General features: G+C 40.9%; 2 protein-coding genes across 11 annotated transcripts in view; one reads left to right on the forward strand and one right to left on the reverse strand.

Annotated features, from left to right (window-relative positions):
* Nucleotides 1–308: 308 nt before the first annotated feature.
* On the reverse strand, nt 309–2,941 carry LOC142064309 (uncharacterized). Its single transcript, XM_075109073.1, has 3 exons — nt 2,922–2,941; nt 991–2,821; nt 309–631 (listed from the first exon to the last, which is right to left on the reverse strand). The coding sequence occupies exons 1-2, from the start codon at nt 2,939–2,941 to the stop codon at nt 1,705–1,707; spliced, it is 1,137 nt and encodes a 378-aa protein (XP_074965174.1). The 3' UTR covers nt 309–631; nt 991–1,704.
* The window catches only part of RTEL1 (regulator of telomere elongation helicase 1), a 57,252-nt gene continuing 42,375 nt past the window's right edge, over nt 2,506–17,382 (forward strand). For all 10 annotated transcript variants that reach the window (XR_012663072.1, XR_012663073.1, XM_075109251.1 and 7 more), the window contains exons 1-14: nt 2,506–2,606; nt 2,924–3,041; nt 4,227–4,425; nt 4,786–4,879; nt 5,806–5,887; nt 6,496–6,556; nt 6,802–6,877; nt 7,589–7,673; nt 8,992–9,057; nt 11,284–11,437; nt 11,768–11,806; nt 12,470–12,548; nt 13,224–13,321; nt 14,618–14,673. Coding sequence is in view for 8 of the 10 variants with exons in the window: in XM_075109251.1 (XP_074965352.1) it covers nt 2,940–3,041; nt 4,227–4,425; nt 4,786–4,879; nt 5,806–5,887; nt 6,496–6,556; nt 6,802–6,877; nt 7,589–7,673; nt 8,992–9,057; nt 11,284–11,437; nt 11,768–11,806; nt 12,470–12,548; nt 13,224–13,321; nt 14,618–14,673 (1,191 nt within the window). In the remaining 2 variants the exon portion in view is untranslated. The remainder of the gene's footprint in view (nt 2,607–2,923; nt 3,042–4,226; nt 4,426–4,785; nt 4,880–5,805; nt 5,888–6,495; nt 6,557–6,801; nt 6,878–7,588; nt 7,674–8,991; nt 9,058–11,283; nt 11,438–11,767; nt 11,807–12,469; nt 12,549–13,223; nt 13,322–14,617; nt 14,674–17,382) is intronic.

Here is a 17,382-nt window from a genome sequence, read left to right on the forward strand (position 1 = left end):
TGTTGGCGCTGCAGCCTTGGTCAAGTAAGGTAAGTGGTGCAGAGGAACAACCCTCCAGGAGGCTAAAGAGCGCTCAGCCGGTGCTGACTCATGTTTGCCCCTGGACACCAGCTCATCTGCTGACTCACACTCCCCTTTTGGGTTTGATAACCTTCCAGCTCTTCTCTCTCGGAAGGTAACGCTGCTTCAATCAGCATTACTTAAATAACAGTTAAAATAATCTGATTTGATACATTATTGATATTATTCTTCAGTGCAGGAAAGATATATTTACAGGAAGTAACAGTAACGACACAGTATTCCACATATTTATGATGAGTTTTAAACCTTTATTCTCCATTATAAATACCTTAACCCACACTCTCATTTTACAATCTATACAAAGCCATTTCTTCTGCAGCTGAATTTTGCATGACTGGTATCAAGGTAAAAAGTTCACAGTCAGAAACACAAACAAAATCAGTTGTTATATTTTGTGTGGTGCGCTGTGAAGGTCGGAAGGCACAACTCCACGCTCCCTAGCCCATTTGCTACAATTAGAGACAGTTTACAATCCAGGCGAATTCTGCTCAAAGACTTTGAAGGCTCGCAACCAAAACAGCAACACCCGTAAGCTCCCCTAACCAAACACCTGGAAGACACAGAATGCACTGGAAGTTTAAGAGAACAGATTACACAATATACTCAAGTTTAAGGTCTGTTCCTTTGAATAGTTATTTTTCTTTAAATATTATAACACTTCTACATACAAACAAGCTGTGCAGCCTGCTAAGAATACAGGCATTTTAAATTTACAATAAAACAAGCCACATCCTGTTCTACATCTACACAGTAACAACCTAACAGTGTGAGGTGCAACAATAAAGAACAGACATATATGTGTAAAATATTTTCTTCCTACTTTCTTCCTCTTATAACTGCAAAAAATATGGGTTTGGAAAATTTGGGGATCCAGGTAAACCATGCCCATGTATTTATGAAAATACTTACCTGGTCTGCTAGAGTCCTACAAACTGAGTAATCCATCAATCCAGGGCAGCTCAGAGTTCACCACAATCACACACATGTGGAACCAACCCTGACTGAGCAACTGAAATGCTGATGCAGCCATTCCTGGCCATGTGCACGGATACAAGGGACTGAAGGCTGACAGAATTGTGCTGGAGCAAAGCAGGGAACAAAGGAGCAGCACATCCACCCCTAACAAAAGACACCCGTCACAATTCATTACTGTCCTTAATGCAGAAGCTACAAAGCTCAATATAATGACACAGAAACCCTTATATTTCAATGCTGAGAATTTCAACAAAGAATCCCATAGTATTCCACCTTCTCCTTTATGCAGAACCACTGGAGGGTGGCAGACACACAGTACAAAGCAGAGCACTGGAGACAAATTCTTGTCAAGGGCATTCCTTATCACAGGGCTCCTCTGAGTCGTTAGTGAAGGGGAGAAACACCGGCCCTGGACAGCCCTTGCCCAGGAGTGCTCACACGCTCCAGGGACACCGAACAGGGCTGAGAGGCTTTAGAAATGCAGCTGCTTTGATACTTTTACCATCCATATTGTCACTCTTCTCCCTCTTCGCGGCCAAACCCTGGCCTCCGCCACAGGCACAGGAACAATAGAATGTCCTGAGTTGGAAGGGACCCGCAAGGATCATTGAGTCCAACTCCTGTCCCTGCACAGGACAACCCCAAAATTCACACCATGTCTCTGAGGGCATTGTCCAAGTGCTTCCTGAATATCATCAGGCTTGGTGCTGTGACTGCCTCCCTGGGGAGCCTGTTCCAGCGCTCCACCACCCTCTGGGGGAAGAACCTTTTCCTAATATCCAACCTAAACCTCCCCTGGCGCATCTCCCTGCCATTCCCTCGGGTCCTGTCGTTGGTCACCAGAGAGAAGAGATCGGCGCCTGCCCCTCCTCCTCCCCTTGGGAGGACGCTGCAGACCACGAGGGCTGCCCTCGGCCTCCTCTTCTCCAGGCTGAACAAACCAAGCGACTTTAACCTCTCCTCATACGGTTTCTGCTCTAAACCCTTCAACAAGTTCACAGCCCTTCCCTGGACACTCTCCAGTAGCTTTATATCCTTGAAGTACTGCGGCGCCCAACACTGCGCCCAGCACTCGAGGTGAGGCCGCACCAGCGCGGAGCGGAGCGGGACAATCCCCTCCCTCGCCCGGCTGCGATGCAGGGCTGGATACACCACAAAGCTGTGCTGGGTACTTTCGGAAGCTTCCCCGGTGGGCAGCGGCTGCGGAACCCTCCAGCTGAACCGCCCAGCGTCCGACCGGGGCGGGGTCCTCCCCAGGCCCGGGTCCCGGTTCCCTCCAGGCCTGGCAGGGCCCGAACCCCACCGGACTCGGTCCCTTCCTGCCCGGGGCCGCTCGGGCCTCCGCTGCAGCTCACAGGCGATAGCACCGGAGCCCTCGTTCCCCGGCGGGGCGGGCTCGCCCAGGCCCGGGCCCACCGCCCCACCCCGTTCCCTGGACAACCGCGGCAGCTCTCGCGAGAGCTCCTGGCGGAAGTCACGCACCGTGCGTGAGGGTGTCGGAGGGGGGTCACGTGACGGAGGCGCGGGGATTCCGAACGGCGGAGCGGGAGGTGAGGGGCGGCTGCAGGGCCTGCCGCGCTTCCGTGGCAGCCGCCGGGGGGCTCGGTATCGCGGGTAGGGGCGGGCCGCACGGCACCGGAGCGGGCGGGGGCCCTGGGCCAGGCCGGCTCCTCCTAATGGCTGGGCCCCGCGGGGCTCCCGCCCGGCCCGCGGAGCGGGTCCGCTGGTGACGTCCTCTCCCGAAATATGAGGCCAAAACCGGGGCCTTCCGGCATTTCGTCGTGCAAGCGACCCTGCCCCGATTCCGGTTCGTCGCTGGGCGCGGCGGCGGCGGCGCGGAGGGTCATGGGCCGGCGCTCCGTTGCAGGTGCTTGGCGGGAGCCATGCCCAGGATAACGCTGAACGGCATCCCGGTGGATTTCCCCTTCCGACCCTACGAGTGCCAGGAAGCCTACATGGCCAAGGTGCTGGAGTGCCTGCAGAAGGTGAGCCCCGCCTCGCCCGGGCCCGTCCGGCTCAGCCGGCGGCTGCCTTTCATCTCCGACCGTAAAAAACGACTTCTCTAAAAAGAGGTTGTCACAATTAAAGTTTCCTTTGTGTTGTCCGTATTCCACCTTTTCCAAATCGTCTCTGACCTTTGACTTGTATTTTTATTTTACTGTACAGCTATTAAAAGCCCCAAAGTGTGCAAGTGGTAGTAGGTAAAGAGGTAGATCTGGTGTTTCTGCCTAACTTGGGAAAAAGAAGAAAAGCTGAGCCAGTAGTCCATGCACTTGTGCAGCCTGTCCTTAGATATCTGGGGTTTGGCCTTAGGCTGTTAGTCCTTGGACTATGAGTGGAATTCATCATTTTTTCTACTATAGGATAATCTTACTGAATGAGGGTCAAATAAGAAAATTATTTTTACAATAGTTGTCTTTGTTCTGGAGTGGGTTAACAGATCTTTGTGGTCCCTCTTCACCTGAGAGATCAAGCAAGCTTATTGTGGAAGGTTTGGCTTTCCAGGCGGCTCAGCATTCCCCCATGTCATGGGCAGTGGCTTAGTTCCTATCAGCGCCTCCTCGTTTTAAATTAAAACCGTTATAAGGCTATTATATATAGAAATTCTTTCAGTATAGTTAAACATGAATTGTCATGGCAGCACAAGCTCAGTTGCTAGTTTTTCTGCAACTTGTAGTAATCTTAGGCACTTCACAGTTGTAACATCTGGTAGGACTAAGTGTTTAAAAGCACTTGGAAAACCTGCCTAAAATGTGCTGTGGGATATAGTCTTCATTCTGCAGGAAACTGGCAGTCTGTGATCTAAGAGTCACCTTCTGGTTTTCGCTGGGTTTTTTGTGTGTGTGTTGTTTGTTTGATTTGTTTCTTTCAATAACTTCTAATATTTTATTGTATTTTATGATGCATTGTAGTTCCTCTTAAGAGTGGACAATGGAGAATTCCTATGCTAAATAAAGGATGATATCTGGCTCTTGGATTTAGATTGAGCCTCACCAAGCTTAGAGGGTCCTACAGGTTGTGCGTGTGTAACAACCTTTTTTGGGGAATATGTGTGTTTCTGTCATGTGGTAGAGTTTACCAGCTAGTTGTTGCTTTTTTACTAAGGAAATGCAATACTGCACAAAACTGATAATTTTTCCCCTTTTTTATTTTATTTCTTTTCAATAAAGAAGGTAAATGGCATTTTGGAGAGCCCTACAGGCACAGGAAAGACCCTCTGCCTGCTGTGTTCCACTCTGGCTTGGCGGGAACACTTCAAAGATACTATCTCAGCCCGCAAAATTGCCCAGCGTATGAATGGAGTGGAACTCTTTCCCGAGAGACCCATGTCATCCTGGGGCAACGCTGCTACAGATGCTGACATCCCAAGTAAGTACTGTGGGTTTTAGGGGCAATACAGGAATGTTAATCAATACTTGCTTTTTATCTCTCTTTTGTAATAAGTATGTAGTTATCAAAGTCATGGAGCCATTGTTCAGCAGCTGAAGCACATTTTCACACCTTTTTCTAGATTTTAAAGATGTTTTATGTATTTTTATATTTTCTGAGAACACTAGAAATGCATTTACCTCATTTTGTGTGTGTGAAGAGTTAGACGTCAAAATTTCTTGCTGTCTCTACAAGGCAAACTGTTACCATAGTACCAGCTGGGAAAGGAGGCTAATAATATCTCTAGTTCTTTCCATGATATTAATGGTTTTCTGCTTTTTTTTCTCCTCTGTATGGCAGCTTATTACACTGATATTCCCAAAATAATTTATGCCTCCAGAACTCACTCACAACTTACACAGGTCATTAATGAATTAAAGAACACAGTCTACAGGTAAATATGTTTTATGATTATGTTCCTATTCAAAGAAAAGGTGGAGAAACCTGCCTGGTTTAGTTATTGTTTGAGTTTATGTGGATGAATGTATACAAAACTGATATCTACTGAAATGTAGTTCTCTTGATGTGCAAGCAAAGAATCTGGATTTCTTTGTTGTTGGGGTTGGGTTTTTTCGTGCTTCACAGCTTCTCTTATCCCCTTCAATCATACAATTTCCTGAATTTGGTCTGGTTTTTGTTCTTTACTTGACACATTTACTTCTAAAATTCCTTCCCCCCCCCCCCTTTTTTTTTTTCTGGGGCATTTCTTTAAGGCAGTGGGAAGCTATTACAAATTTGAGTTCCTTAGGGTGATGTCAGTCTCTGAAGAACTCTGTGGTTTTGCTGTACCAATGTCTGTCACAGTTTGCAGCTGTTAATGTGCCAGTGTGTTGACTGAGCTCTTTGGACAGGCAGTACTTGTTTGTTTATATGTTTTTTGTAAAGATAGGGCCTTATAATCAGCAAAAAATTGTATTGTGAACGTTTGTAGTGCATTAGTTCTTGTCATAACTGTACTCTAAAAATCACAGCCAGCTTGGGATAGCTTCTAATAGATGACAGGCCCCAGCTTATTCAGCTGACCTGTCATAACAGCACGCAGGTTTTATAGTGGATGATGTAAGCAGCTACTCGTTAGCTCCTGTTGTAAACTACTGCTTATTACCACCATGAGAAATGCAGTACCATAAAGTTAAATAACATAAATAGATGTTAGAAACAGACTAACTTACTGTTTCTGATTCTGACCCTTATTTTGGGCTCATCTGTTTCTCCTGAACCTTTCGCTTTTGATATGTTATACTCAGCCTAGGCATGTACACCTGTGTTCTTCTTTTGTGCTTTATTTTTATGTCAGTTTTGTGTATTCTGTTTGAACAGGCCAAAGATATGTGTCTTGGGTTCCAGAGAGCAGCTTTGCATCAATCCTGAAGTGAAGCGACAGGAGAGCAACCACATGCAGGTGAGAACAGAGCCCTGAAAGCATGCACAGTGACAACATGGCAGGGTTTGTTTTGATGTGTGGTGTGTAACTCTAAACTCTGACATTGTTGAACTACCGAGGGCCATAGGGAAAGACAGTAGTTTTAAATGTGTTTCAAGGAGTTTTTAGTTTCCAGTTTTGTGAGTGCAAGATTTTATTTTGAGCCTCTGGTAGCATTTTCCATCCAGAGAAGGATGCAATTGTGTAGAACATGAGAATTAATAGTTTGCATTTTACTTCCTGATCTGCCACTTAAGTGTTTTTCAAGAGCAACAATAATTTCAACATAGTGCTTCAGTGATTGATTTACCTGTTATTTTTACAAGTAATATCAAATACTACCGTTTTGAAAATGATTAGTGGGAAGCATAACAAAATTTCCTCTAAACATCTGAGTGTTCCGTGCTGAATAAAAGAAAGCTTTTAAGGTGGACAGAAGGACACAGGATTGTAAAACTGAAGAACTGTGATTAGCATTTATTTGTTAGCTCGTGCTACAGAAAACTAATAGCTCTTCACCCCTTAACATGCTTTTCAGTGCTTGACAAGCTGTTCCGCTCTTGGCTAAAATACTTTGTATTTTACAGATCTACATGTGCCGAATGAAAGTGATGGCTCGTGCTTGTCATTTCTATAACAACGTGGAAGGTGAGTTTGGCTGTGGAAGTAGAGCCCTATTTTTCTGAGAGGGAGAGGTTTGCTAGGCAGGTAGAGAAGTTTGGAAGAGTTGGCAGAATCTGCCTGTGGATGTGCACGTGTGTGTGTTTTGCTCTGTGCTAACGGCTTTCAAGAGTGAAATGTGAAGAAGTGGATGAGCGTGATGATCAGGGTAACAGTAAAACTTTGTGTGATACCTTTACCTCAGTTCGTCGTTGTAATGTAATTTTTCACAGAAAAGAGTACAGAGAAAGAACTGATTGAATCAATCATGGATATTGAAGACTTGGTTAAAAATGGAAATAAGCACAGGTAAACAATCCCCCCAGCCTTCCTCACCCTTAGTTGTGAAAATAGCAAAAACTATTGCTCTGTTTATTTTGGTTAATAGCTTGGTATGAACTTGACGTACACTAAAGTAATAGAACAATGATGAGAGCAAAGTGCAATGGCCAAATATGTTGAAGAGACAGCTTCCAACAAAATGATGTGTGCACTAAAGCCTTAACTTCTGTTACTGCAGTTTTATCATTCAACAAGTTATTTCAATCCTTTGTCGTGTAAAGAATGATTCGGATCAGAGTCAGGCTCACCAATGTTTTTTCTCACTTGAGCAGAGGGTGCCAATATCCTCAGACATGACAAATGATATTACAGTTTTTTTCAGATCTGAGAGCATGAGGTGACTGATTTGTTGAGATAAAATAGTCCAGTGTAGCATTTACTTCTAGCCTAAAGGGGTGAAATCATAATGCAGTAATGAGTGCTGCTCTTTCGCCTTTAATTTCTTTTTCCTTTGTTTTGTAGGGCTGCCCAGCTAGGCATTCTTTTCTACACTTCTTTTCACTTGTGTGAATAGAGCTAACCATTTGCCCTAAAATTAAACATACCAGTTTTAGCTCCTTAAGAAGTTGATTAGAAGCCCTTGAGAACATGAAACATAGTACATGAATGCACTCTTAATACTTCTGCAAGCATTACTTTATAGTTTGTACTACTTTTTTTTTTTGTTTTTTTAAACAGAGCTTGTCCCTATTATCTCTCTCGAAGCCTGAAGCAGCAAGCAGATATTATTTTTATGCCTTACAACTATTTACTAGACTCGAAGGTAACATATAATATGCTTTTATAACATATATATATATATATGCTTTTAAATATATAACACGTATATATATATGCTTTTAAATATGTAACACGTATATATATATGCTTTTAAATATGTAACACGTATATATATATGCTTTTAAATATGTAACACGTATATATATATGCTTTTAAATATGTAACACGTATATATATATGCTTTTGAATGCAGTTGTTCTTCTATCTTATATTGGCTTTTAGTGGATAAGCTGTGAAGAATGAATGCATAGCAAGTGAATGCATTATGTTGTATACCTCAAAACTAATCAAAACCCAGTTCATATTCAGAACCACAGAGGATGCCCTTTTGTATTTTTTTTTTCTGTAAAGTTGTTCTTTCCCACAGTTAAGAACTATTTTCTTTTTTCTTTTCTTTGTTTGAGGTCTTGCTGTTTTTATAGAATTAGGTTTGCAGAATGTGATGCCCTTGTCTTTTGGTGATATTCACCTGCTGAATGCAAATCTTCACTCACATACTAGTAGTATTTTTGCGTGCATTCTGAGACATTTTTATTTCTGCAGCCAGCTACATGATTTCTAGAATAAGGAAACTTCAGTAGAGATTGAACATCTGTCTTGGAAATAATTGCTGGATTTGTAAAAAAAGCTGTTGCAGTAAGTTGTCCGTATTTCATGGATAGAAGATAAAACCTTTGAAAACTCTGAGGAAACAAATCTGCTGACATCTTCATGCAATTTGGAGTAATTCATTAATTATAGTAAAGGCCAGACTGAATTCCACTGCTACAAAAGGCAAAAAGACCAAATGTTCAATACATGAAAAAATAAAATAAAAAAAAATCTCTGGCCACATTAAGGAAAGAAGCATTGTGAAATGGTGTTATGTCACCTGGTACTGTTGGGGTGTTTTTCAGAGCATCCACTCCTTGCAAAGATCACACAAGCATAAATTTGTAAAAACAAGGCAAATCCCCGTGCTTCGCACCCCGCTACTCCCAGATCCCCTTTGGCAAAAGAGGTGACTGAAATTAAGTCTGATAAACTTGTGTATCGTAGTACAGTACAACTGGTTTTTTTTCTTTAATACAGTGTAAGATGTAACCTCCATAAACTTTTACATGATGCATTTTATCACCTTCATTTCCAGAGAAAAACATTCTATGGTTTATATATTAGGTAGCCACAGGGATTACTTGATGCTTTCTCAAAAAAAAAAAAAAAATCAAAATGCATGAAAACCCAAATCTGTCTCATGAGCCAATTTCTGTATATCTCTCTGGCCTTTTTGTCCATTCCCTTGTTCTGTTCTTTGTCTTTAGAGCCGGAGAGCACACAACTTAGACCTGAAGGGGACTGTAGTAATACTTGATGAAGCTCACAACGTGGTAAGTTGCTTCTGGTCTGTTGCAAAGAGAACAAACGGACCCATGCCCTGTTACAAACAGTCTGTAAAATCTGTACTCAGCTACTTCAGTTGTTAATGTTCATTATCATGAATATTTCCTGGTTTTGTGACAGTTAAAGCATTTTAGTTTACTTAACGGTCCTTTGATGCTACTGTGATTTTTCTACAAGGTGATAGTTTGTTCCTGAAGGGTGGATCTCCAAATTTATGAGGGCGCTCATTTTCTTGTTTGGAGAGTTCTCTTCCAGGGTGTAAGAAATCATGAAGGATCCATTCTTGAAGTTCAGCTGTCCAAGGGCAGTAGAGGGCAATTGTGACTGTTGTAGTATTTCCAAGTCTTCACTCATAGAGGAAAACAAGAAGAAAAAAAAAGTGCTGCATTGTGAGATCTTCCTCTTAGTTGGTGTGAAACTGCAGCCCTTTGCCTAAATAATGAAATGCAAAGGAACTTTTGAAGTGTGTTCCTTTTTTCTGGCACATGAACAACCTCCCAGTGGGATTTCTGCTAAACAGCTGCAAAGTTTATTTTCTGATTGTGTGTTCTTTCAGAAACAGGCCACTGGAGTGTGTGCTATGTTTGACTAGAGATAGTTGCTGAGCTGGTCCAGTATGTACTCCTTTCATCAGAACACCTTTTGTTGAAAATGGGTGGATTTGGGGTGTGTGTGTGTGTGGTTTTTTCCCCTTTATAGCATTTTAAAAATATTAATTGATGCCTGCATGCAGAAATTAACCAGAACAGCTATTCTAGAACTACTCATTTTGCAATAGTTCTCCCATGGTACTCTCTGTTGCAGGTCCTTACTATTTCTCTTCATTCCTCAGGGATGTAGATTCTTTTCATGAATGAAAAATTTGTGACAAAATATGTGACTTATTTTTCAAGGTCGTAGAGAGTTTTGTCAAACTTGTCAGTTTGAGTGTTCAAACCATTACTGGTTGCTTTTTTTTTTTTTTTTTTAAAGAAAACTGGTATGTTTCCTTCCTTCTCTATAATAGTATTTGTTCTGGCATACATTTTGGCCCAAATTTTACATATGAATAATATTCATTTTACTGCTTTTTATTTTTTTTCATGGCCCCCCTTCCCTCTTTTCTGCATGTCCCCATTTCTGAATCATGAGGGGGTAGGAGCATGTCCTCATGTGAATATGAGCAAATATAAGGATAAGAGTATTTCGTAAGAGTGTGAGAGGGACCAGGAAGTAGCTCTTTCAAAGGACAAATTATTCTCTAACTAAAAAATTTGCTGCTTGGACAATTTGTCATCAGACAGCAAGGGCAAGCTATTTGGCAACTGCATGGGAGAGACAAAAGGATATCAGGAAAAATCTACTAGCAGCAACACTAAGAACACAGAGGAGGTGACACCTATTAAAATCAAAAGAGATCTCAACAATGGCAGTGATTTTGCTGCTTGGCGGGAGTGGTAGAATGTTGATAACGTGGAAAAGGCAAAATCTGTCCTACATTTCAGAAGAAAGGATGCCTAGTAATAGCCGAAGTCTTCAGGTGTTTATAAAATGTCCTCTGGCCTGAGCTGGTGTGTGAGGGATTTTAGATGATGGTCTGTGTAGGGCCACGACGGAAAAATTGCAAGCTGAACACAGCTGTGAGAACGTGACTTTGAAGAAGGGAACTGGGAGGATTGTTATTGAACAATATGTTGTTGCAATCCGGGAGCTGCTGTTAGCCGGCAGAACACACACCTGGCAGGCCTTGTTGCATGCGCTGGCCACGCGTGCGGCGATGTCTAGTCAGTACTTTTCCACTGAATCTGCTGAGGGTATAAAAAAGCGTGGCTCAAAGCAGAGAGAGGAGAGAGGACACGGAGCATGCTCTACCAACCACAGGGGGACGCCCTGAAGGTGCCGTGTCTACCTCCCTTCTCCGTGATGACCTCAATAATGGTCACCCTCCTGGTCAGTGGTGCCTCAGGCATAGTTGGGTTGGTAAGACTTTCGTAAAGGGAAAACACTATGCTAGTAACTGCTTATGCCGGGCTATAGTAGAGCAATAAATATTGTTGTGCTTTTTAAATATCGTGTGTTGGGTGAACTTTGTGCATAGGAATCATGTGAACCTGTTACAGCTGGAGATCAGAAATGAGATCAAGCCTGGTCACCTGGACTTTATTATCTATAAAATTGCCTGAGCAATTAGCACTGTGCAGTCTAAATAATGCTTCCATTCCTTCATATTTTAGGAGAAGTTGTGTGAGGAGTCGGCATCATTTGACTTGACGCCATACGATTTGGCTTCGGCAATGGATGCTATAAACGTTGTACTGGAAGAACAAGCCAAAGTAGTTCAACAGAATGAAATAAATGCTGAATTCAATATGGAGATGGCCAGTTCAGGTGTGTAGAGAACCGCAAACCAGTTTCACTGGGATTATAGGGTGCCATTAGCAAGAATAGGAAAATACCCTTTCCTAACGGTTTCTGGAAAATTGACTCTCATTAATAGATAAATTATCATTAATTAGTAATCACTGCCAGACAAACACGAACAGATTTGGCTATGACATGATTTGATGTGAGGAGTCATGAAAGAGAAGATGAGTAGAATACAGATGTCTTTCCATATACACAGTTCTAGCCTTAATATCCAGAATTTCTGAAAAGGCATAAACTAGGAATGGAACAGAAATGAAACATCCTCTTTGAAATCTTTCCTTTCTTCAACAGGACTGAACATGGAACTTGAAGATATAGCAAAGATAAAGAGTAAGGCTTTTTTGTTTCGTGGTGTTGAAAATTGTTATTGAAACACTTTTGAACAACTATAAATCAGGTTAATGCAGCATTTCTGTAGGCATTGCTCATAATGAAGAAATTAATGGAAGTTTAAATTGTCTCTTTTTTCAGAGAATTTTGTGGAATGTTTAGTTCCACTTTTTTTTCCACGAAGATGCAGGATTTGGCAGATTAATGTGTTGCTTCCTTCTTTGCTAGGAGTTCCCTTGTTTTTAAACTTGTCTGTGCTGGGAATGTGTTAGTTGGGTCATTCTGCTGAAAGAACATATGCCAGCTATAAAGTGAATAGCAAGAGCTTGAGATGTCCCATGTTTACAAAGCATTTCCAAGAACAACTTTCCCCATCTCTAGAGAAGAGTTTAACACTTAGCTGACAACTGTATTTTATAAGAGCATCACAGGCTTCATCCAAGAGTTGAGGGCATAGACGTCCTTAAAGTTGAATACGAATGTTTAGAGATGGTATCTAGGAAATTGGCTTTGATCATTTTGATTTGTTTACAGAATCAAGAAACGGCTAGGTTGCTGTCTTTGCCTTTGTAATAAAGTACATTTGCAAAAGAGGCTTAGCTGTGTCCCAGAAGTGAGTTTCTGTGAACCCTAAATTTTTTTCCCCTCTTGGTTCTCTTAAAGAAATTCTTCTTCAGCTAGAAAGTGCTATTGATGCAGTGGAGCTGCCACTGAATGATAGTGGAGTCACCAAAGACGGAAGGTAAATTTCTTCTCAATATTATGTTTACTTGTTAAAAGCACATCAAATTCTAGACCCAGGTGAGACTGGGTCAGTTGTTAGGGTTGGTAGCAGCTGTTAGAACTGGTACTACTATTCTAGTTTCTGGGAATAGTATTTATTCAGGGTTTTGGGTTTCCTTAAATCTTCTTTCTGTAATCATCATTATTTCTGGTGGAACTCCCTTTTTAAAGTGTTTCAAGAGTGGACGTTCCTATGCTGTGTCTGTGCCTATCGGGTATTCTGAACTGGAAGAAGCTCCTCACTGTGCTTCTTTCATGATTTAAACAGAGGTACTGGTGCTGCAGTGATTTGGTTTGAGGTACCTCAGAGCTCTGTAAGTCTATTTCTAAACTAATGCATATTGTATGTTGTAAAAGTATCTTGGAAATTGCATACAGATCTCTTTCTAAATTAACACATATTGTCTGTTGTAGAGAAATGACGGAAAATATGAAGCATGTGGTCAGTATGTGTCAGTACTGTCTGCTGTCTTCATAATCAAACACTTATTTTTATTCCTGTATATTTTTCTTTCTCATGGGGAGAATATGTTTTGCTACTAGATGGTGAAATGTTGTTTCTATAAAAGAGTAACAGTAACTGTATCCATGCGATTATGTTTACCCATTTGTGTTTTTTCTTTGTAAATTGCAGCTACATCTTTGATCTGTTTGCAGAGGCCCAGATAACATTCCAGACCAAATCCTCACTCTTGGAATCACTAGAGCAGATTTTACAGTTTCTTTCAGGCCGTAAGTATAAATTTGTTAGTTGTTTCACTCAAACTTTTCTATGTAATGTAAGTAATTGGAAGTTTGCCTTGTTTGTGGAGAGGAGGGGAAAGGCTTCTTTGTTTAAATTTAAATTATAAAGCTTTTAAGTATGACCTTGAGGACCTGTGTTTTTTTATTAAGACTTGCTGTGAGGTCCTCTGCTGGGAAACATGTTTTATGTCTGTTCATGCAACAGTACTGGTTTTAAGAACTGCTTTGTGTCAAAACCTGAGTACGTACCAACATACGTGTGTACATACGTGCGCGTATGTAAAGGATTTTTGCACACAACGCTATCTTTCTCCAAACCCAGAAGGTTTGTGGGATGGAGCTTGTTGACGTTTAGCTGATGGTGCTTTTAGTGTCTTGAGTTCTTCCCTGGTCATGGAGTTATGAAAACAGGAATGTAGGGAATCAAATAATGTGTTGTGTTTTTTTTCCCTTGATTTAGCAAGCTTCTGCTTTACTGTCTGTCAGCTTCTTGTTCTTAATTTGCCCTTCATGCAAAGAAAAACCTCCAACTTCTACATGTGCTGAGAAAATTATTTAGTCCTTACCAGCAGACTCTTCAGTAAAAGCACTGAAGAGAGTAAGCCCACTCCATGGAGACTAGAATACCGACTGTCAGTTCTGCAAGTACATCCTTTGGGAACATACCTATTCCACTTTTTTTTTTACCCCGCAGCATCTTCCTCCTCTTAGGCTGTTTGCACTGTGGCTTAACAAGTGCATCTGTTTATCATTTCTGTGGTCAAATTCTCATTGTCAGTATATTTCATATGTTCTTTTAACTGCTGCTCTGTAGTCACTATTTCAAGCACACTAGAAGCTTGGAAGTGATTGTAAAGGGCTATTTATAGCTATAGCAAAGGCTAGTTTTGTCTCTCTGCATACAGGGTAGTCAGTTTTCTATTCTTTTTTTTTTCAGGAGACTAATAGTAGTTGCGTGAGCTTTGAAAAAGTAACCAAACAGTTTAAGCACGCTTAACTTTGTTTTCCAATTTTTAATGTAGAGGAGCCTTAAGAAGTTTGTGTAACTGTCTCAGATGGCAGCCTCCCAGTGTGTCGGAGACATGGAACTTCCTTTGGAATGCCAGTTTTACATTTATCCTTGCATCTTGAATAATGATGGAAAATCCTGAAATAATGTATTTGTTTCAGATAATATTTTCAAGTCATTGTATTCAGAGTGTTGTGCTGTTCAGATAAGATACAGCTATATGTAAATGGATGTATATTTGTGTTGTAAAAGCAATCATGCATTATTTTCTCTAGGTACTGGGATATTTGTCAATACGTCTGGATTGCATAAGCTCTCAGATATTATCCAGGTAAGTAATTAATGCTGCTTCTGTATACCTCTGAAGGATACAAGAGGTGGTTGGTAAATGTGGAAAGACATTGGGTCCTTTTTATTCTTGATTGTATGTACACTTGTGCAGTGATGGAAGTCTATGGGTTTTTGAGGAGAAAGCTGCTGCCTAATGGGATGGTCTACTTTGATTTTTACCTGGGTTGTTCTTTTACAGTTTTGATGGCCCTTTTTGGAGATGCTTGATTTTAAATTTGCCTGGTTTAGCCTCCACCAGGTGGAGCTGGGTTGTTAAGCTGTTTACTTTCTAGCAGCAATGCTTGGGAATATGAGACCCTCTTATGGAATGACAGGGCAGGCTAAGAGAAAAATGCAAACAAAAGATAATTTAACTGTCATTTAAAAAATTTAATTATTAAATTAAGGGGATCTGTAAATAAAAATATTTGTAGTGCCACAGGAACTGAATGTGACACTTGTGGGTATCCATATGGTGCTGTCAGCCTTCTCCCTCTTGTGCACTTGCAAAACAATGATTCTGAAGAACCCGAGTCCCATAAAATTAGAACGTACAGTGGGCCAGTGGCCTGAAATTCAGTTTCTAACTTCCCTCTGAAGTTGACCAAAGCTCTAATATTCTTAAGTGATAGTCAAAAAAGGGAAAGATCTGCACAGCTTACAGTTAAAAAAAAAAAAAAGGCATCTTAGCCATAGCATTACATATTGGAAAATCTGCTGACCCTTGGGATTAAGTTCACTATATTCCTAGAATTTGGTGATTACAGAGCATCATCTTGGTCGCAGTTACTGGATTGAATTAGGCCTTTTCACTTCGCTTCCTGACAGTGAAATAAGACCTTTACTTCCCAGCTACATGAGGATTCTTTGGATCAAAAAGATCTCTTTTCCCCCAACTTTAGTAGGTGGGTGATAATAATGATGACATTTTAATTTTTGTTAACCATTGCTTTTCTCTTTTGGTTTAATGATTTTTGGGGAGGTTTTTTTAGGTATTAAAAATTTTAATTCAGTCACTGATGCAAGAAATTCTGTGATGTTAAGGTCTGTGGTGGCTGGCAATGTTCAGTCTCTTTGTAGCTGCGGTTTTGTTCTACTCTCTCGTAGCCTGCCTTAAGAGATTAGCTGCCAGACTTTTTCAGAAATCTTTGATGTCAAAGATCTTTCCTCTGGAAAATCTGCTGCTTACAAGTGTAATCTATGTTTATAGGAAGCACAGGACTGTCAAAAAAAGGTGATAAAAGAATAGAAACACAGGCAGGAAGAGAGTAAAACCTGTGAAAGAGCAAAGATGAGGAAGAATACAGCGATTTCTTTAATCTGAAAAGTAAATTACTTCTGTGTCTACCTCTGCATTTGGCAGCGGCAAAAGAACTCTTTTTTTCCTTCCCCAATATTCTTGCTTATTTCCAGAACACTTGTGAGAAGATTTTTTAATGAAATTCTTTTCTTTTTGAGTAAGGCACTGACTGCGTACTTCAGTTTTTCCCCTTTTTGCTGAAGGATTTATACCATTCCCACTTACATTTCCCTTTACCTGGGATTATTACTGTTTATAGGTTTTAGTGTCCCTTTTAAGTAAACTAGGAGGGATTAAGTAATCTAGATTTGAATTTAGCCATGTTCTCTAAAAGTCCTATCCTGAGTCTTGAATTTTATTTGTTTATTTGAAATGACACGGATCAGGTCTCTTTTGTCATACATATCAAAATCTACTGACAACATTCAGGTTGTATTCCTGCTGACTGCTAGAAAAATTTTACAAAGAGGAAGTGTGAATTGTTTGGTGTCACTGCTTTTCACCTAAGAATTTACTTGCTATCTTAGCTGAAATGTGAATCATCTTCTTCTAGAACTGGAATTTAATAGAAAAGGAAACCTTTAAAATTTAAAATTTTCCTAGAGAACATTATTAGATTCTTGTGGGAGAACAGTCAGCTCAAGTTAACAGTAATTCCAATAGATGATTAATTTTAATAGGACTTTCTGTGCTTACTTTGTCTAGTAATAGTGTATGAAGTCATGTTGCACCTGTTATGCTGGTGGAGAGCAGCATACATGTCCAAAAGGACACCACAGAATTAACACCCTGTGTAAAACTAAAAATGAAGAAACGTATTCAAACTTTGCAGACTTGCATGACAAAGAGAAGTTACCTAGCTGTATTTTGAACGGTGTGGGTAGGTTTGCAGTACTGAACTCATCGAATGCATGGATGTTTGTGAGGGTGTATTCACAGTGGCATGTACAGTGTTTCATTTTTATAGCAGTGGTTCAGCAAAACCTACATGTATGTTCTGATACAGTAGTAGAAATTGGCGTGCATCGATACCAAAATGATTTGTACTGGAAGGAGAGTGTCACTGTTCTGTGGGGAAGGTGAGGTATGCTTAGCTTAAATTAGTTTCCCAGGGTTTCAAAGCTGAGAGATGAGAAGATTCAGAAGTAGAAGCCAGGTCTCATGTCCAGTCCTGTAGCATGCTCTAATGTCCGGGCTCAGAATTGTCTGTGTGTCCTCTTTTCGCCTGTGGATAGATGAAAGGTGATTTGAATTGGAAGAGCACTCTTTCGCTGAAAGTTAAGATCCCTTTGTTGCTGCTGATGACACACATGGAGAGTTATTGCAAATCATCTGTTACATGGCAGTTTGTTATCTGAGATATTTTTAAGTAGGCCTTGGACACAGGGTCTTCATTGGTTAAACCCAATG

This window comes from Phalacrocorax aristotelis, chromosome 13 (assembly GCF_949628215.1).
Source record: "Phalacrocorax aristotelis chromosome 13, bGulAri2.1, whole genome shotgun sequence".
NCBI classification, from domain to species: domain Eukaryota; kingdom Metazoa; phylum Chordata; class Aves; order Suliformes; family Phalacrocoracidae; genus Phalacrocorax; species Phalacrocorax aristotelis.